Source organism: Hyperolius riggenbachi, chromosome 12, assembly GCF_040937935.1.
Source record: "Hyperolius riggenbachi isolate aHypRig1 chromosome 12, aHypRig1.pri, whole genome shotgun sequence".
In the NCBI taxonomy this organism is placed as follows: Eukaryota; Metazoa; Chordata; class Amphibia; order Anura; family Hyperoliidae; genus Hyperolius; species Hyperolius riggenbachi.
In genome coordinates, this window is record NC_090657.1 from 17,812,838 (window position 1) to 17,833,514 (window position 20,677).

Consider the following 20,677-nt stretch of genomic DNA (forward strand, 5'->3'; position numbering starts at 1 on the left):
AATGCTACGTTTAAAGGTCCACACTTAACTAAACTGAGTCTAAAAGGTCACTGCTTTCCAATAGTTCACAGCTGGGACATCCACAAGGCAAGCAAGGCAGGTGCCTAAGGCCTGGGGAGTGTTGAAGGGCCTGGCTGCCATCTCTTGTGAGCACTTGTTCCCACCTAAACTTACCTACTGGAAAGCAGTAGAAGCCAAATATGCTATGCTGCTTTGCATGGCCACAACTGCGCTCAGATATGACTCTTCATTTCACATGCTGAGTGCTAGCAAGCATCTGACTGTTGCCTGGGAGCAGCTGACCGGCGGTGAATTCACCACTTTCAGCCTGCTGTGGTTGACTTCAACATGTGCTGGTCAGCACCACTCCAGACATTTCTGCACTGAAGTCTCCCCATCAACATAATGCAGATACTTATACAGATTAATAAAATATAACACTGGTGAATAATAGTCAGAGAGTGATTAGTCAAGTCTGGAGCACAGCTGTGATTGGCCATTCCACTGAGGACTGATATACCATCAGCCAGTGGCGTAGCAATCAGTATAGCAACCGTGGCAGCCCTACATCACAGGGGGCCCGTAGCTGAGAGAGGGGACTTTAAAAAAAAAATATATATATATAAATAATGCTGGCCCGGGCACCCCTTGATAATTATAACAGAGCCCCCCTCCCCCCCGATAATTATAACAGAGCGCCCCCTCCCCCGGCCCCCCTTGTCGCTAACTGGCGGCTGGTGTGAGGAGGGGGACTACTCCCAGTGGCGCGCATTGATACTCCCTGGCGGCCGGCCGACTATTACTCTATAGTTCCGCTGGCCAGGGAGGAAGCAGGAGGAGTGAGTGACGTCAGGACGGCCTTGTGCGGCTCACGGAGAGGGAGCGGACCGCGGACTGACTGACGGTGGCTGCCGAGAGACTGGAGCCGGAGGAGCATGCCCTGGAGCCGGAGGAGCGTGCCCTGGAGCCGGAGGCCTGGACTAGAGTGTCACCCGAGGAGCGACTCGACCCCACGCCGTTGCCGCAGAGTGACAGCAGGATGCGGGAGCGAGGCAAGATGCAGGAGTGTAAGTATGGCTGGCTGCTGTGGACTAACCGGGGATGGGGACCCAAGGGGGGCGGGGGGGATGGGGACCCGAGGGGGGGTTGGGGGAGTTGCTGACGAACCACCACCACCCATACCGCCATGCTAACCTATAAAAGGGCAGTGGCCAGGCCCCAGGGCACCATATTGCTAACCTACATGGGGGGGGGGGCACAGTGGCACCTGTATGGCTAACCTATATGGGGGGGGCGCAGTAGCACCTGTATGGCTAACCCGATTGCATTTTGTGGGGAAATCTGCCGACAATCTGGTTGCATATTGTGGGGAAATCTGCCGACAATCCGGTTGCAATTTGTGGGGAAATCTGCCGACAATCTGGTTACATTTTGTGGGGAAATCTGCCGACAATCTGGGTTGTATTTTGTGGGGAAATCGGCCGACAATCTGGTTGCATTTTGTGGGGAAATCTGCCGACAATCTGGGTTGCATTTTGTGGGGAAATCTGCCGACAATCTGGTTGCATTTTGTGGGGAAATCTGCCGACAATCTGAGTTGCATTTTGTGGGGAAATCTGCCTACAATCTGAGTTGCATTTTGTGGGGAAATCTGCCAGATTTCCCCAAAAAATGTTTGGGTGGGAGGTCCGAGGTCCGTGGGGTTCGAAGATCGTGTGGGGGGCGGGGGGGGGGGAGTTATACCTCTCTTCTCGCTCCTCAGATGCTGCTCCTCTCTGTCACTCCCTTTACTGGTATTACCTATCTTCTCGCTTCTCAGATGCTGCTCCTCTCTGTCACCCCCTCTGCTGGTTACACCTCTCTTCTTGCTCCTCAGATGCTGCTCCTCTCTGTCATTCCCTCCACTGGTTATACCTCTCTTCTCGCTCCTTAGATGCTGCTCCTCTCTGTCACCCTCTCCGCTGGTTACACCTCTCTTCTTGCTCCTCAGATGTTGCTCCTCTCTGTCACGCCCTCCGTTGCTGTTACCTCTCTTATCGCTCCTCAGATGCTGCTCCTTTCTGTCACTCCCTCCACTGCTATTACCTCTCTTATCGCTCCTGAGATGCAGCTCTTCTCTGTCATGCCTTCTACTGGTTATACCCCATCCCCTCAAATACACACGCACACACACATTTATTTGTCCTCCATTGCATTTCAATCTTGCTTGGACAGGCCTCTCCCTCCTATTGTATTTTGGCAGACACACACAGGTTCCCCTTACCTCCTGTGTGTGTCCTCCCATTATCTCCTTACACTGTAAGCTAGTAAGAGCAGGGCTCTCTATTCTGTTCCATCTATGGCCTCGATTCATAAAGCATTACCTCATGCGGTAATGCTGAAAACAGCAGACTTTACCGACCACTTAGCAAAATGTCAATTCATAAAGGCTGTTACCGCATAAAAAGCTGACATTACCGACCAGGGAGATAAATTACCGACTTGGCTGCAGTTACCGACAACACATGTCAGTAAATTGTCAGCAAATGCCAATTCATAAAGCCTTCAACAAGCGGTAAGCCTGGCGGTAGTTACCGACACCTCTAGTGAGGCGATAACAAGTTACCGACAGCTCTGACAGCTCTGATGAATGCAAAAGTGCAGAGAGTCTGTTTGAGTCATCAGTGGAGAGAGCCAGAGAGCCCTCTGTGTGAATCATTTCAGCAGGCAGGGAAAGACTGTGTGACTCATCTGTCTGAGTCATCAGTGGAAAGAGCCGGCTGTGTGAGTAATTTCTGCAGGCAGGGAAAGACTGTGTGACTCATCTGTCTGAGTCATCAGTGGGAGAGCCAGAGAGAGCCGTCTGTGTGATTCATTTCTGCAGGGCAAAGAGAGGATCGAGACACTGCTCTACTCTACCGCTCAATGGGCTGCGGTAATTTACCGACCTCCAAAGGCAGCTGGGGAAATCTTTATGAATTAGCACACAGACCGGGAAAATACAGAGTGCGGTATTTTCCCGACAAGATTTTTTTATCGCACTGCTGTTTATGAATCGAGGCCATATGTGTTTATTGCATAAGGTGTGCTGTACAGCCGTTTATTATCTGAATCACCCTAGCTGCCCCCACAAACTTTATACTGCTCGTTTACCTACCAGCAGATGATTGCGCTATTATAAATCAATAGTATTAAAGAGAGTCTGAAGCGAGAATAAATCTCGCTTCAGACCTCATAGATAGCAGGGGCACATGTGCCCCTGCTAAAACGCCGCTATCCCGCGGCTTAACGGGGGTCCCTGATCCCCCAAATCCCCTCCGTAATGCGGGGGAGTGCTTCCTGGTTGGGGCAGGGCTAACCGCCGCAGCCCTGCCCCACGCGCGTCTGTCAGTGCGTATCTCCGCCTCTCCCCCGCCCTTTTCAGTCTTCCTTCACTGAGGGGCGGGGGAGAGGCGGCGATGCGCCGCTGATAGACGTGACTGGAGGCAGGGCTGCAGCCGTTAGCCCTGCCTCCAGGAGCGACCAAGTCTGCGACCAAGTGTCGCAGTGGGGGGTTTGGGGGTCAAGGGACCCCCGTTTAGCGGCGCTATTGCGGCGGTTTAGCAGGGGCACACGTGCCCCTGCTAACTATGAGCTCTGAAGCGAGATTTATTCTCGCTTCAGAGTCTCTTTAAGAAGAAGAACAAGGTGGCTGATGGGAATGAATCAGTAATCTCTATACAGAGCTGTGGAGTATGTCAGAACTATAGAATGTATTATAATAGCAGTATGAGACTGTAGTGAGGGTATTAAAGTTCAAGCTGCTCCAGCACAGCTGTTGTTGGGAATGGAATGGGAATACTTACACTGTCATTGCATCCCTTGTTATCTTCATACTTCGTCTCTATGTGGATGGAAAATTTCGGAAGAAAGGAACACTGAAAGGAAAACAGAGAATGCAGAGTAAGATGAAATGTTCTGTAATAAAGTAATTCTCATAGTCAGCAGCAGGGAGGCAGTATGGAGGTAAACAATAATCAAAATCATTACATGTGATGATACCTGGAGAACCAATGAGATATTATGAGCAGAATTATAAAATGTTATTATACATTTAGTGCATTGGGGGTCTCTGTCATTGTGCTACACAGTGCTTGGCCATGCTCAGCTGCCATTTTATAAGAGGCAATCGATACCAGTTGGCAATATTCCTCTATTGCAGGGGTGTCCAAACTTTCCAGGCAAAGGGCCATATCGCCGTTCTTGCGTGTGCTGGGGGGTTGACCTACCAAAATGAAACAATTTTTTGCTGATTACCATTAGGTACACTAAGCATGTTACATTTTGTCAATGGAAAATAACTCATATATTGTGTGCAGTATATGGGTGGCTGCTAATCAGTGGCTGTTACTGCTGCTGGCAGAGTGGCAGTTGTTAATCAGTGGCTGTTACTACTGCTGGCATATTGGCAGCTGCTAATCAGTGGCTGTTACTGCTGCTGGCACAGTGGCAGCTGCTAATCAGTGGCTGTTACTGCTGCTGGCACAGTGGCGGCTGCTAATCAGTGGCTGTTACTGCTGCTGGCATAGTGACAGTTGCTAATTTGTGGCTGTTACTGCTGCTGGCACAGTGGCAGCTGCTAATCACTGGCTGTTATTGCTGCTGGCACAGTGGCAGCTGCTAATCAGTGGCTGTTATTGCTGCTGGCACAGTGGCAGCTGCTAATCAGTGGCTGTTACTGCTGCTGGCACAGTGGCGGCTGCTAATCAGTGGCTGTTACTGCTGCTGGCACAGTGGTAGCTGCTAATCAGTGGCTGTTACTGCTGCTGGCACAGTGGCGGCTGCTAATCAGTGGCTGTTACTGCTGCTGGCACAGTGGCGGCTGCTAATCAGTGGCTGGTACTGCTGCTGGCATGGTGGCGGCTGCTAATCAGTGGCTGTTACTGCTGCTGGCACAGTGGCAGCTGCTAATCAGTGGCTGTTACTGCTGCTGGCACATTGGAAGCTGCTAATCAGTGGCTGTTACTGCTGCTGGCACAGTGGCGGCTGCTAATCAGTGGCTGGTACTGCTGCTGGCATGGTGGCGGCTGCTAATCAGTGGCTGTTACTGCTGCTGGCACAGTGGCAGCTGCTAATCCCTGGCTGTTACTGCTGCTGGCACAGTGGTAGCTGCTAATCAGTGGCTGTTACTGCTGCTGGCACAGTGGCAGCTGCTAATCAGTGGCTGTTACTGCTGCTGGCACAGTGGCGGCTGCTAATCAGTGGCTGGTATTGCTGCTGGCATGGTGGCGGCTGCTAATCAGTGGCTGTTACTGCTGCTGGCACAGTGGCAGCTGCTAATCCCTGGCTGTTACTGCTGCTGGCACAGTGGTAGCTGCTAATCAGTGGCTGTTACTGCTGCTGGCATAGTGGCAGCTGCTAATCTGTGGCTGTTACTGCTGCTGGCACAGTGGCAGCTGCTAATCAGTGGCTGTTACTGCTGCTGGCACAGTGGCAGCTGCTAATCAGTGGCTGTTACTGCTGCTGGCACAGTGGTAGCTGCTAATCAGTGGCTGTTACTGCTGCTGGCATAGTGGCAGCTGCTAATCAGTGGCTGTTACTGCTGCTGGCACAGTGGCAGCTGCTAATCAGTGGCTGTTACTGCTGCTGGCACAGTGGCGGCTGCTAATCAGTGGCTGTTACTGCTGCTGGCATAGTGACAGTTGCTAATTTGTGGCTGTTACTGCTGCTGGCACAGTGGCAGCTGCTAATCACTGGCTGTTATTGCTGCTGGCACAGTGGCAGCTGCTAATCAGTGGCTGTTATTGCTGCTGGCACAGTGGCAGCTGCTAATCAGTGGCTGTTACTGCTGCTGGCACAGTGGCGGCTGCTAATCAGTGGCTGTTACTGCTGCTGGCACAGTGGTAGCTGCTAATCAGTGGCTGTTACTGCTGCTGGCACAGTGGTAGCTGCTAATCAGTGGCTGTTACTGCTGCTGGCACAGTGGTAGCTGCTAATCAGTGGCTGTTACTGCTGCTGGCGCATTGGAAGCTGCTAATCAGTGGCTGTTACTGCTGCTGGCACAGTGGCAGCTGCTAATCAGTGGCTGTTACTGCTGCTGGCACATTGGAAGCTGCTAATCAGTGGCTGTTACTGCTGCTGGCACAGTGGCGGCTGCTAATCAGTGGCTGGTACTGCTGCTGGCATGGTGGCGGCTGCTAATCAGTGGCTGTTACTGCTGCTGGCACAGTGGCAGCTGCTAATCCCTGGCTGTTACTGCTGCTGGCACAGTGGTAGCTGCTAATCAGTGGCTGTTACTGCTGCTGGCACAGTGGCAGCTGCTAATCAGTGGCTGTTACTGCTGCTGGCACAGTGGCGGCTGCTAATCAGTGGCTGGTATTGCTGCTGGCATGGTGGCGGCTGCTAATCAGTGGCTGTTACTGCTGCTGGTACAGTGGCAGCTGCTAATCCCTGGCTGTTACTGCTGCTGGCACAGTGGTAGCTGCTAATCAGTGGCTGTTACTGCTGCTGGCATAGTGGCAGCTGCTAATCAGTGGCTGTTACTGCTGCTGGCACAGTGGCAGCTGCTAATCAGTGGCTGTTACTGCTGCTGGCACAGTGGTAGCTGCTAATCAGTGGCTGTTACTGCTGCTGGCACAGTGGCAGCTGCTAATCCCTGGCTGTTACTGCTGCTGGCACAGTGGTAGCTGCTAATCAGTGGCTGTTACTGCTGCTGGCATAGTGGCAGCTGCTAATCAGTGGCTGTTACTGCTGCTGGCACAGTGGCAGCTGCTAATCAGTGGCTGTTACTGCTGCTGGCATAGTGGCAGCTGCTAATCAGTGGCTGTTACTGCTGCTGGCACAGTGGCAGCTGCTAATCAGTGGCTGTTACTGCTGCTGGCACAGTGGTAGCTGCTAATCAGTGGCTGTTACTGCTGCTGGCATAGTGACAGTTGCTAATTTGTGGCTGTTACTGCTGCTGGCAGAGTGGTGGCTGCTAATCAGTGGCTGTTACTGCTGCTGGCACAGTGGCAGCTGCTAATCAGTGGCTGTAACTGCTGCTGGCACAGTGGCAGCTGCTAATCAGTGGCTGTTACTGCTGCTGGCACAGTGGCAGCTGCTAATCAGTGGCTGTTACTGCTGCTGGCATAGTGGCAGCTGCTAATCAGTGGCTGTTACTGCTGCTGGCACAGTGGCAGCTGCTAATCAGTGGTTGTTAATGCTGCTGGCATACTGGCCGCTGCTAATCAGTGGCTGTTACTGCTGCTGGCATAGTGACAGTTGCTAATTTGTGGCTGTTACTGCTGCTGGCAGAGTGGTGGCTGCTAATCAGTGGCTGTTACTGCTGCTGGCACAGTGGCAGCTGCTAATCAGTGGCTGTAACTGCTGCTGGCACAGTGACAGCTGCTAAATTGTGTCTGTTACTGCTGCTGGCATAGTGGTGGCTGCTGATCAGTGGCTGCTATTGCTACAGTGGTGGCTGATAGCCTACAGGCAAGCAAAGGGGCGGAAAAGCCTGCAACATAAGGTGGCCCCTGCATGCAGGCTTCATGGCACTACTATAGTGAGCTTTGGGGGCACCAGAAAAGGCTCGGTGGGCCGCATTTGGTCCCCGGGCTTGACTTTGAACATGCCTGTTCTATTGAGTTACCGGACAGGAAGTCAGTGTGCAGGATAAAAATCCTCCCCAGAACACCACCTATCATTGTAGTATCTTCCCATTATCGATGAGCCTGAAAAATGGGCAAAATTGTGCGAGTCACAACATCATCTTTGCCAGACAAAAAGACATTTTTATGTAAATGAACACAATTTTAACATACAGATAAATCTGACAAGTACTGCAGTCCTCAGCAGGCATTATATTGCCGAGTTCAGTACAATGCAACAATTGATCCCTCACTGTTCCTCCCACCAGCTTAAACAGAAATCAGTCCAAAATCAGCTCTTATCCAATGAACTTTCTGAAATTGATATAAAGTTAATCAGTCAGGCATGCCGGGGGCATCAGATTTCCAGCAAACTGATAGAATCAGATGGGAAAAACTGTTAGGTGTATAGCAGGCTTTACAGGCCTTACGAGGGAATATTTTCTTCTGGGCGGAGTCGCCCTTTAAGACGATAACTGGCTGGGCTGATGCAGTTTAGGGCTGAAAATCAATTACTTCCAGCGAAGGCATTTATTTACCTGAACGGGGATATTATCCAGCCATGTGGCATCATTAAGGGTCATTCGGATTAATTATCTCGCTTGCTATTCCATCCAGGAGGCGCCAATTATCTGTTAACCGATTGTGAGCCCAAGAAATAGCAGCAGATTGAACTTTTCTAAATATGCTGCCCTTCCAGACTCCGCCGCTTCTGCTGCGTGGCTGATTCCCCCAGGCACCAGGTAGGATGCCCCTCCCCCTCCCCTGCATCCCCAATTCTGATTGGTGGGGAACAAGCCTCTGAAAAAGATCACATCTGTCTACACTATACACATGTGCTCTCCCTCCCAATCTTCCATCTCTCCCTTACCACTAGCCCCTCCACGTCTTTCTCAGCCCCCACCCCACAATCTCTTTTCCATCTCCTCTCCAATCTCCATCTCCGATCACCTTCTACTATCACATTCATATGTTACACGTTTGTAAATGGAACATGGTGCAAAACAGGATAACATACAGTATAAAATGTGTTCAGCCTGAGATGTAAGCAAGTGTACATCTGCCCCGGATGCCCCCTGACGCCTCGGCCCCCAAACACTCACCTCACTGGCTGCATGACCTCACTCCCATGCTGCTCCGTCAGCCCTCTGCTCCCCTGAATAGCAACAGAACTTGCTCCTAGCCTGTGGGGTAGCAACGTATCTGTAAAGTGTATACCCTGCAATGTCGCCCTAGGGATTGGGTCCCAATACCCACCAGATAACATGCCTCGTGCGTCTGTATGAGGCTTAAAGTGGATCCGAGATAAACTTTTACTCATTGCATAATGGTGTTCCTTTCATATAGTTTATAGGGCATTCCTCAAGCCAAATACTTTTTTTTGTTTTGTTTTAATACTCTAATTCCCTATAAACTAAACAAGCCTTTGCCCACAGCTCCTTTTGTGCCTTGGCACTGTAGCAAGGGCTTATGGGAGCTCAGTCTGGGCAGGAGGAGGAGGTTAGTAGCCATTTATTTCAGAGGCAGAGGGGGAGGAGGGAGGAGGAGAGGGGAGTGAATTTACACACAGGCAAGCTGATAGCATCTCCAGCCCTCAGCCTGTAACAATGTGACAAACAGAACATGGCTGCCCTCATTGTATCACAGGAATAAATAATCATAAACTGTTGAAGCTGTTTGCAGCTAGATTTGCTGTGTAAACTATCTAAACTTTAGATAAGATATGTAGACAAGTTACTTGTTATAGTTTTTAATCTCGGATCCGCTTTAAGTCGGTGCTGCCACGCCAAAAAGAAAATGCCTGTCTTGATGAGCGTTTCCAGATTATCATATCACTGCTGGGGGCTTGAGTGGCCTAATAATCTGTCTGTCTGTAATTAAGTCTACACTATGGCCTCAATTCACTAAGCTTTATCAAACACTTTATCAAATGTTTGATAATTTATCTCATAGGTAAAATCTAATTTTGAATTCACTAAAGTGTTATAGACTTATTGAATGTTTTATCGATAAAACATTTGATAAATATATAACAACTTAGTGAATTCAAAATTAGATTTTACCCATGAAGTAAATTATCAAACGTTTGATAAAGTGTTTGATAAAGCTTAGTGAATTGAAGCCATGTGTAGAGTGGAGTCCCGGTTATCCAGAACTCAACTAACCAGCAGTCTCCACCAACCTGCACAAATTACTGGCAGTACTCACAGGGGTGAAGGCAACTTCTTAGGCTGTTTGTGGGCTCTGCTGTGCTTAAAGACTGAATTCTTCAGTTCTAAGATTAAAATACTTTCAGTTATAGAAGATGGGGATAGATAGAGTCTTGGATAGAAGGATAGAGGTATATCGGGAGAGCAGCCTGTGGACATTATCAGATCACATACTTTATAAGCTGTTCTTGGTATGTGGCATGCTCTGACATGCTGTGCAGCAATGGTCATTGAGGATTCCCCCCTCCTTCTCACTCGTCTATATCATATCTCTTTTCCTCTCTCACTCCTCTCCCTCTACTGCTGACAACACACAGGACAATGGACCTGATCCAATTCACTTTTTCTCTTAAAGTGGGATTGTCACCATAACAATCAAATTTCAACAGGAACTGGTCTGTGTATTAAGTGATAAAGATGCTAATCCTGCATTCAAAGCTTTTTCTGCTGTTATGGTTTGGAGTTATCACATACTTTAGGAGCACTGGCCCTTTAATAGTCAGTGCCAAACAGTTGCATGCTGTGGGTTCTTTTTATCTACAATATATTTCCCTGCCTGGCTGCCTATCTGAAATACGATCCTCTGCTCACTTGTGTTTACAAGCAAGGCTGAGGTGACTCAGTGATTGGAGGAGAAAAGAAAAAAAAAGTTAAGGGCAGAAATGACATCAGTATTTAGCCTCAAACATGGACAGTACAATACATGAGTTATGTAAGTATATCAAGCATTTATCTACCTATATATGTGTTTTTTTTCCTGGCATAGTATGGCTAATCCTCCTGCTTTAAGTTTTCTCCAAGGAGATAATTTTTACATCAGCCTAGCAGATGGTTATGGCCGAGCATTGGCTGAGAGCATTGTTCCCCTACCTCACCCCGCCTGCAGTGTGACGCAATTTGCATGCCGCTCTGTCGGCCCTCCGACCCCGACATAGCAACAGAACGCAGGCTAGCGATGCGTCCGTACAGCCCCAGCCATGCAATGTCACCTGGCGGGAATGAGTCCCGATCCCTGCCGGGAAACATTCCTCGTGCGTCTACAAGGCTTTACTTTATTGATGTACTTTGGAGGAAAAACAGTACTTATGTTTGTTTACTATACTTAACCTTTATTATAAGTCCAGTGTACCAGCTGAGTCCCTATTTCAACCATTAATATGAGCCCCCCTTTCCACATTCGCGCATTACACCATACAACCAAAATGATGGCCCTGCTATCTCCTTCCTGCTGTACACAAAACACCTGCAGTGACAGCTCTCTCCACCCTCCACAGGGTGACGTCAAACATATTTTTAGGACCCTGAAAGACGTCACAGGACAGAATATAAAAAGTATATCATATCTTTTTTGTGCTGTTGCCCGGCAACAAAATCTGTGAATCTTCCTGCCCACGGCTCCAGTGACGTCTGAGTTCCGACGTGAAGTTTTGGGCTGAGTGTCAGAGGCGGTGACAAGGTGTCTGCACTTCACCTTATACCAGCAAAGAGACATTTTTATCACTAGACTGCATTCAGTTCACATTTTTCCTTATGGATAAAAGAAATACCATAGAGGGAACTTGAAATGAAGGATGGCGGGGGCTGCTGGAAGTTGCAGCAAGCAGTAATCTCCAGGCTCTGCCACACAGCGTGTCAGGTGAGCCCACACACTCTGCCTCAGTTCACTTCCTCCCTCCCCTTGTCTAAAGGCAGGTACACACAATGCAATTTCCTGTCAGATCGATGGGATGGATTGATAATCTGTACAGCATGTTCAGTATGGGATCGATTTTCAGATCAGTACTGCACAAAATCAATTCCGATCCCGATCAGCAACAGATTGTACATGCCGAAAATGATCGTTTTGACCCATCGATCTGACAGGAAATAACATTGTGCGTAAACAGCCTGGACTCAATGTCTCCAATCACTACTACACAAAGCTGTTTACTTAATTAGATGTTTGAATCAATGCAAATAATTAAGAAAAAAATCTAAGACATTAGTGACTGATGTAATTATGAATCAGAAGTGGAAAAGGAAAGGTAGTAATCATTATGGAAGTGTGTGTGTGTGTGTGTGTGTGTGTGTGTGTGTGTGTGTGTGTGTGTGTGTGTGTGTGTGTGTGTGTGTGTGTGTGTGTGTGTGTGTGTGTGTGTGTGTGTGTGTGTGTGTGTGTGTGTGGTGTGTGTGTGTGGTGTGTGTGTGTGTAGCAGTGAGGGGTCCACAGCCCAGGGCCGGGCCGAGGCAGAGATGCAGTGCGCAGTGCCCCTATTGTGTTTGAAGCAGAGAGAAATAATAAAAAGGGACACATGGAAGTGACTGCAAGCCAGATAACTAGAGATTAAGGCATACCTCCCAACATTTTGAGATGAGAAAAGAGAGACACTCAAGCCACGCCCCTGCCACATCCCTAATCACACCCCCGCCACACCCCTAGCCACGCATACCATAAAGATTTCATAAGAAAAATATGTTGTTTTATAATTCAAACCACACTGGTCCTTTCTATCCTGATTCATTTCCCTTCATATTAATATTTTACAATTAGTAATATATCAATTTAAAGGATGAGAATAAAGTTTACAGTCAAACACATTTTTTAGTAGAGAAATATATATATTTACATAGAAAGAGGGACAAAGTCGAGGGACAAATGAGGAGGAAAGAGGGACAGGGCTCCCAAAGAGGGACTGTCTCTCCGAAAGAGGGACAGTTGGGAGCTATGATTAAGGTGTTAGGGGGGTTGAGGGCCCTGGGGCACCTCTTAGTCTTATAGCAATCAGTGTGTGATGGCTGCGGTGGGAGGGATGGAGGGGCGCACTTTGGTGTCTCAGCCTTGGGTGCTGGAGGACCTTGTCCCGGCTCTGACACAGCCGCATGATTCTGCACAGCATCAATCAGTGCAAAACTAGTGGGGGCAGCAGTGTGATCAGTATTTCTACCAATATCTGATACATTTGACTACAGGAATGTGGTAAACCTATAAAAAGCCTATTTAAAGAGACACTGAAGCGAAAAAAAAAATATGATATAATGAATTGGTTGTGTACTATGAATAATTAGTAGAAGATTAGCAGCAAAGAAAATATTCTCATATTTTTATTTTCAGGTATGTAGTGTTTTTTCTAACATTGCATCATTCTATAATATGTGCAGATTACACAACACTCAGCATTCAAAATGATTCTTTCAGAGCAGTCTGTGAACTAATGACCTCTCCTATGGCAGAAGAAAAGTAAAAAATTATCTAACAGTTGAGATAATAAAAGTCAGAAGACAGCCCTCTCCACGACTTTGAAAGTCGTAAAGCTTAATGGCTTTTTTGCATAGAGATAACTGGAGTTTCTTAACTCTTCCTGTACTGGAAACAATTAGACTGATGTATCTGATCTTAATGTTTTATTTCTTAGCTGTACTACACATACAAATCATAATATCATTATTTTTTCGCTTCAGTGTCTAATCATCAGTTAGCTAGACTGTTGGCTGAATTAAAGTTTACCTGTAAATAAATAAAAAATGTGCCCCAAAGGTATACTTAGCTCAATAAAAGGAAGCCTCTTGATACACCAGAAGCTTCAGCCATCCTCCTCCACCGGGCCGTACCAGCGCTGCGTCCCCTGAAACACCGCCCACAAGTCTCTCGCATGTGCAGTAGCAAGGACCCAATTGGGCTCAGCTTTTTCTGCTACAGCCCCAATGACTCCGTGCTACTGCGCAGGCACCGTGCAGCCAGACCTGCATATCACAGCATTAATAATGGGCCCTATAGCGCAGCAGCTTGAGGAGTAACTATTTACCATTTTATATAGTAAAATATGATTTTTTTTCTTTTTTTTAATAAAACTTTTGTATGCATAATTAAAGGATAATTAACCACTCTGCTCCGGTCCACGTGGAGGTGATTGACAGCGCCGCTCGTGCAGGCGCAGTACAGACCGACCTGGAGCTCGGCCTGACGTCATTGCCGGGGAGCGGGAGGGTGCTGCGGCGAACGACTGCGTGCAGAGCTGCGGCGAGGGACATGCTGGGGAGCTTGGGGCTGGAGGAAACCCTGGGTAAATAGTGCTTATTTTGTTAATTTTAGCCTGATAACTCCTTTAAGCCCGCAGAGTTGTTTATTTTTTTTGCATCTGAGCAACTTTTGACCTCCCATTCATTTGCCAATAACTTTATCACAATGAATTGATCTATATCTTGTTTTTTCCACCACCAATTAGGCTTTCTTTGGGTGATACATTTTGCTAAGAATTAATTTATTCTAAATCCATTTTAACAGGAATATTAAGAAAGAAATGGAAAAACAGACCCTTAGGTAACTATTTATGTTTTTTTTTATTTTATTTTGTAAATGTAATTTTTTTAATGAAAAATTTTATTTGGCTAATTTTTGGTGTGGGAGGTAAACAGCTAATTTGAAATGTAAAAAAGGTATTTATTTAATAAAAAATGGATGTGGGTGTAGTTTTACTATTTGGCCACAAGATGGCCACAGACAAAAAGTCCTGGAAGCGTACTATCTCGCTTCCAGGAACATGAATGAAGAAGGGAAACTTTTTTTAACCCTTTTTAACTCTGATAAGAGGCTATCAGTTTTTCTGCCTGGGGGTTCGATCAATGAATGGGAGCTACAATCCCATTCATTGATCGCTGGGCTAACGGCCGGCGGGAGTGTGCGCGCAGCCTATCTGGACAAGAATGTTCGTCCAGATATGCTTAAGTCGTTAAAGGATACCCGTGGTGACATGTGACAGTGCCAAGCACACAAAAAACTATGATGTGTTCCTTTTTTTTTCTTTCTCTGCCTAAAAGAGTTAAAAATCAGGTATGTAAGTGGCTGACTCAGTCCTGACTCAGACAGGAAGTGACTACAGTGTGACCCTCACTGATAAGAAATTCCAACTATAAAACACTTTCCTAGCAGAAAATGGCTTCTGAGAGCAGGAAAGAGATAGAAAGGTTCAATAGTTCATAGGTTTTAGCTCTGGCATACTTCAATGAATGTGTCATTGAGCAAAAACAATAAAACAGTTAAAACTTAAAACGTAGATTTAAACATAAAATAAAACTGTGGAATATCTTAAAAAGTCATTTTTAGGAGAAGGAAGATAGATACAATCAATTATTTCATTAGTTTATTTTCGCCTCGGGTGTCCTTTAAATGAACATAAAATATAACAATGCCTTGATTAGGATTTTCAGATCTCTATCGAATTCACAGGATCTCAAAGATGTCTTAGGCCTCTTGCACACTGCAAGTGATTCCGATTCCGCTTTTTAATCAGTTTTTACATCCGATTCCGATTTGCAGTGTGCAGGGAGCAAACTGCAAATCGGAATCTGAATCGGATGTAAAAACTGATAAAAAAGCGGAATCGGAATCACTTGCAGTGTGCAAGAGGCCTTATAGAGGAATATAGGAACATAATTAATACGATTCTTCATATGTTACAATATTCATTTAAAATTATTTACTTAGTGTTTGCCCATTGTAAAATATTTCCCCTCCATGATTTACATTCTGAAATTTATCAGATAACGACATCTTTAGTTCTGCCAGGTGATCTGTGCGGAATGTTTGTAGAGGGAGATATTGCTTACTTGGCAGTTGGCAACAGCCGATATTTCCCACAATGCAATGAGGTTCACAAAGAGGTACCTGACATCACACTGTGGGAGGGGTTTCACCACAGTATAAGCCATACAGACCCCCCCCCCCGATGATCTACATGAGAAAAGGTTTCTCTTGGGAAAGGTGGTATCAGCTCCTGATTGGGGTGAAGTTCTATCCTGGGTTACAGCTCTTCTTTAACCCTTTCTGGACCAGCACCCTCTGCCCCCTTAAGGACCAGAGGGTGCTGGTCCCGTAAATCGCCGCTTCCAGACGAATCGCCGCAATGATCCGCCGCTCCCGACGAACACGCCGCTCTGTCCCCGCCGCAGGCTGCTCTCTCTGCCGTCGCTATGACGGCAGAGCGCTGTGCGCCGGTCAGGAGATGCTTTCATTGGCCCCTGACCCTGTCACTTCATGTAAGCCAATGAGAGCGGCTTACATGAATGACAGGGCCAGGAGCCAATGAAAACGGCTTCTGCCCGGCTCACAGTGCTCTGCCGTCATAGAGGCGGCAGGGCAGCAACGAGCGGCGGAGGCAGAGCGGACCGAGCGGCGGAGACGAGCAGGGGCGCGCGGTCAATGGAACGTAGAGCTTACGTCTAGTCAGAACCGCAGCGCCCCCTGCCCGACGTAGATTCGCACTCGCTCGGTCCGCAGGTAGTTAATACATTAGCTCAGTGTTTTCCTAATTCTTTAGTAATCCAGGAAAATGCAACAAAATATGAGTAGTCTTACCGTGTATTCTGCTTGGCGATTCCCATCACAGCCAGAACATGGAAGAGAAAGAAACAGGAGACGTGTCAGTGTAAGAGCAGCGAGTGTCACCTCTGGATGCCGCATGCCACAGAGAGACAACACAGCTCAGCGCCTCACCTGTGATTGTATACGGGTAATAGTTCCACGCTTTCTCTGTCACATAGAAGATCTTCGGAACCACGGCCCGCGCCCAGCTTGGGAGTTTACTGGGGAAAAATATAGACCAATGTCACTTTACGCCACATGTTTATCTGCTGTCACTTAAAGAGTCACTCCATCCTAAAATGCTAAGTCAGTGTTTGTTTTCAATGGGCAATCGCAAAAGCTTCTTTATCCACTTGCGACGTGAGCCGTCAGGAGTGAAACGCGACCCTCGCACCAATTATTGTGCAGCCCGATGATTACGATTTGCGGAAAATCAAAACCAGCTAATGGAAAAGTGCCCCGTGATGCACTAGCGATCAGCAAAACGCAGGCGATCCGCTTTTTAAGCAGATCGTGGCTAGTGGAAAAGGGCCCTAAGGCAGAAGCCTTACCTTCGGACTGGCAGCAAACGAAATACATACAGTGTGCCCATAATTATTCATACCCCTGGTAAATTTTGACTTAAAGTTACTTTTATTCAACCAGCAAGTAATGTTTGACGGGAAATGGCATAGGTGTCTCCCAAAAGATAATAAAATTATGCACAAGAGGCATTATTGTGGGGAAAAAGCATTTCTCAGCTTTTATTTACATTTAAGCAAAAAGTGTCCAGTCCAAAATTATTCATACCCTTCTCAATAATCAATAGAAAATCCTTTATTGGCTATTACAGCAATCAAACGCTTCCTATAACTGCAGGCCAGCTTTTTGCATGTCTCCACAGGCATTTTTGCCCATTCATCTTTAGCAATGAGCTCCAAATCTTTCAGGTTGGAGGGTCTTCTTGCATCACCCTGATCTTTCGTTCCCTCCACAGATTCTCAATTGGATTCAAGTTAGGACTCCAAACATTAATGCTGTAGTCTGCTAACCATTTCTTCACCACTTTTGCTGTGTATTTCGGGTCACTGTCATGCTGAAATGTCCACTGGTGCTCAAGGCCAAGTTTCTCTGCAGACTGCCTAATGTTGTCGCTGAGAATCCTTATGTATTGCTCTCTTTTTCATGGTTCCGTTTACTGTGATTAGGTTTCCTTGTCCATTGGCTGAAAAACACCCCCAAAGCATTAGGTTCCCACCACCATGTTTGACAGTGGGGATGGTGTTCTTTGGGTTGAAGGCTTCTCCTTTTTTATGCCAAATGAAGGAATTATCATTGTGAACAAACAAATCACTTTTTGTTTCATCTGACCATAACACAGAAGACCAGAAGTCTTCTTTGTCCAGATGAGCATTTGCAAAGGCCAAGGGAGCTTTTGTGTGCCTTATCTGGAGAATTGGCATCCTCCTTGTTCTGCATCTGTGGAACCCAGCAGTGTGCAGTGTCCGTTGGATGGTCTGCCTTGAGGCATTGCCATCAGCAGAGCCCAGATTCACCAGGATGGCCTTGGTGGTGATCCTTGGACAATGTCGGAGTGGGAGGTGGAAAACTGAGGAAATCCACCTGCTGGCCAAGCAGCAGTAACCCTGTGTTATCACTCCCAACAGAAACCTGCAGCAAGTCTTTACTGTGAGCAGCAACACCTGATTACTGCTGCTTGGTCAGTAAGTGGATTTCCTCAGCTTTTCCAGCCCCCAGTCCAACACTATCCTTGGATTCTTTTTCACATATCTCACTATCCTCCTGGCCAGCACAGGTGTCACTTTTGGCTTCCGACCATGTCCTCTGAGATTTTCAACAGTACGGAACATCTTGTATTTTTTACTAATACTTTGCACTGTAGCCACTGGAACTTGAAAAAAATGTAGAAATGGCCTTGTAGCCCTTTCCTGACTTGTGAGCAGCCACAATGCACAGCAGCAGGTCCGCACTGAGCTCATTTGTCTTAGCCATGACTGTCCACAAACCAACTTCAGAGAGCTGCTGTTTTTCACCTGTTGAGTTGATTAAAACAGCTGTTCCCAATTAATCGTGGTAATTAGGATGCTTTAGAACAGCTTGGACTATTTGGAATGGTATAGAACTTTGGATTTTCCCACAGACTGTGACAGTTTGTGAAGGGTATGAATAATTTTGGACTGGACACTTTTTGCTCAAATGTAAATAGAAGCTGAGAAATGTTTTTATTCACAATAATACCTCCTGTACATTGTCTTATTATCTTTTGGGAGACACCCATGTCATTTCCTGTCAAAAAATGACTTGCTGGTTGAATAAAAGTAACTTTAAGTCAACATTTGCCAGAGGTATGAATAATTATGGACAGCACTGTAGCTGAAGTAGTCTGATTCAGAGCTCAACTTGGCTGCAACATGGAACACCTACGAGGGCCTTTGCAAGGTAATGGAGGACGGAGGAGAACGGGGAGAGTGGTGGGCATGAGGACTGTTGCCCATGCATGCCTGCTCCCTCCGTTTGTGCAAAAGAGTTTGCCTCAGGTTTCCTTTAGGTTTCCTTTTACCCTTGGAATGGAAACCTGCGTTCAGTTACCCTGTTTTACTGCAGGGTAACGCAACAGCAATGCAAGGCAATGGGGCCTACAACACTTATGGCGTCGCGTCTGAAGTGCCCGATTCGCCACAAAGTCATCAGCACGGTACCGTCGGATTTACATGGGAAGGCATCGGCGTTGGCGGAAGTAATGTAAGTCAATGGGCGACGCAGGAATTTTAAACATGTTGGCGTTGTGGCATGCGTGCCCAATACAACGGGAATCTGACAGGGAATCCCGGGAATCCCAGTGACTTACTTCCTGTCCAGCAGCGAGTACATCACTGGGCGAGGGGCGGCACTGTGCATATGACTCTGTTGGTGCATTCTGCGGCAGGCTCATATGATTGACATTTTGTGCGTTGCGGTGTGACGCAACGGGGGGCGGGGCATCGCACGCTGCAAGCGCACAGGCCAGATGTAACACTGGCCTCAAGGGGTAGAAGTCTCTGTACATGTCAATATTTCATATGTTACTTGGCTTAGATCTGGGCACAATTCCTATTGACCAATTCAATACATCATACTCCTGCATATGTGTTTTTTGTCTGTTTTTATAAATCCCATTCTTTACCTGAAAATACTTCTGCACTGTTTTCTTTAATTTTTTACAACGATGTCTATAAATTGTTGTAGATCTAAGAATGCTCTAATAAGAAATTAAGAAATTCAGTTTCCCCTGAACTGCTACCTTTAGTTTAACCCCTGGCATTTTTCAGTCCATACAGGTGTGGACAGAGGCGCTCATACCTGAATGGGCTGAAAAAAGCTCCTTCTATTGTCTGATGACGAACGTCAAAATAAAGGAAAAAGGGGGTTTGGAGGGCATATGTCACAGATCACAAAACAACTCACTGATGAAGTGAAGTACAAAATGTATTAATATTATAGCTAAACAAGTTAAAAAGCACAGATGCAAACTGCCAAGGGACCTCACTCAGCACACATCCAACCGTCCAAACATACCACTACCTAGGATCACCTAATGTGATCAGGGATCCCAAAAACCTGCCATAGCGTAGGCCTGGGCATGTTCCTACACAGAAAGTCCTCCAAAAAACTGTGCAGTATGACAAATTGTCAGAGTGAAAAAAAAAAAATGAGCTTAGAACAGCAGATGAAGCGTCACACTGAAGCAGGCAGTTCAATTATTGCAATCATATCCAACATATAGGCACAAGGCAGAGGTATCAGATGAAGCAGCACACACTAGCAGGCAGTTCAGTTGTTAAGGTTAGCAGATCAAGCATATTGTCTGATGAAGTGGGCTGTTGCCCGTGCAAAGCATTGCATAATTTAAGGAGTTCTTTGAATAAAGAAATAGTAGACAAGTAGTGACAGGCAGCACCCAACCATCTAGATGCAACGTGCTTTTGGTCGTTGTCCCTCTGTCTCCAGGAACAGCAGGTAGAAACTCCAAGAGAAGAGACCCAGCACCGTCTTCAAGCGTATTATAAGCTCTTTATTTGTTTAAAGCATCAAAAAGACATAAAAGGGCAAGTCTGTGCGACGTTTCGAGAGGAGGCTTCTCTCTTTCTCAAGCTGACAAGCCCTCTGAATACATACAAGTACAATCGGCTTTAAATAGTGCTTGCTCCAACAGGGAGCCAATCAGAATGGTCTGGACGCCCTGTCATCAACCAATCAGGCTAAGTTCCTACATGTAAACCCTCCCATCTGGTGGAGGACCTGATGGGGAACTGCATCTATTTATATACTCCAATCATTTTAAAATGGCCACTGGAGGGCCGACCAATCAGAGCAGAGCATGTTTGGTGACCGCCGGTCGGGAGGGAAAGGGGTTTAGAAAGAAAACTTTTTTGATCTCTTTATTGTTTTGATTTGTTGGCTATCCTGGACTGGCCACCGCTGGAGTGTAGCCACCGGTCCGGGCTGGTCTTTAAATATTTTTTGGTTTTGTTATTACCGGTTTCTCTCCTGACTGGCTGCCAGGT

General features: G+C 46.9%; 1 protein-coding gene across 2 annotated transcripts in view; it reads right to left on the reverse strand.

Annotated features, from left to right (window-relative positions):
* Window positions 1-20,677, reverse strand: part of PITPNC1 (phosphatidylinositol transfer protein cytoplasmic 1) — a 285,400-nt gene that overhangs the window by 55,148 nt on the left and 209,575 nt on the right. Inside the window, exons 3-5 of one of the 2 annotated variants that reach the window (XM_068264048.1) lie at window positions 16,266-16,354; window positions 16,128-16,135; window positions 3,825-3,896 (exon numbers count right to left, since the gene is read on the reverse strand). In XM_068264048.1, coding sequence (XP_068120149.1) covers window positions 3,825-3,896; window positions 16,128-16,135; window positions 16,266-16,354 — 169 coding nt within the window. Of the gene's footprint in view, window positions 1-3,824; window positions 3,897-4,070; window positions 4,236-16,127; window positions 16,136-16,265; window positions 16,355-20,677 lie in introns of those variants that run through there. The other variant, XM_068264046.1, reaches the window with a different exon arrangement.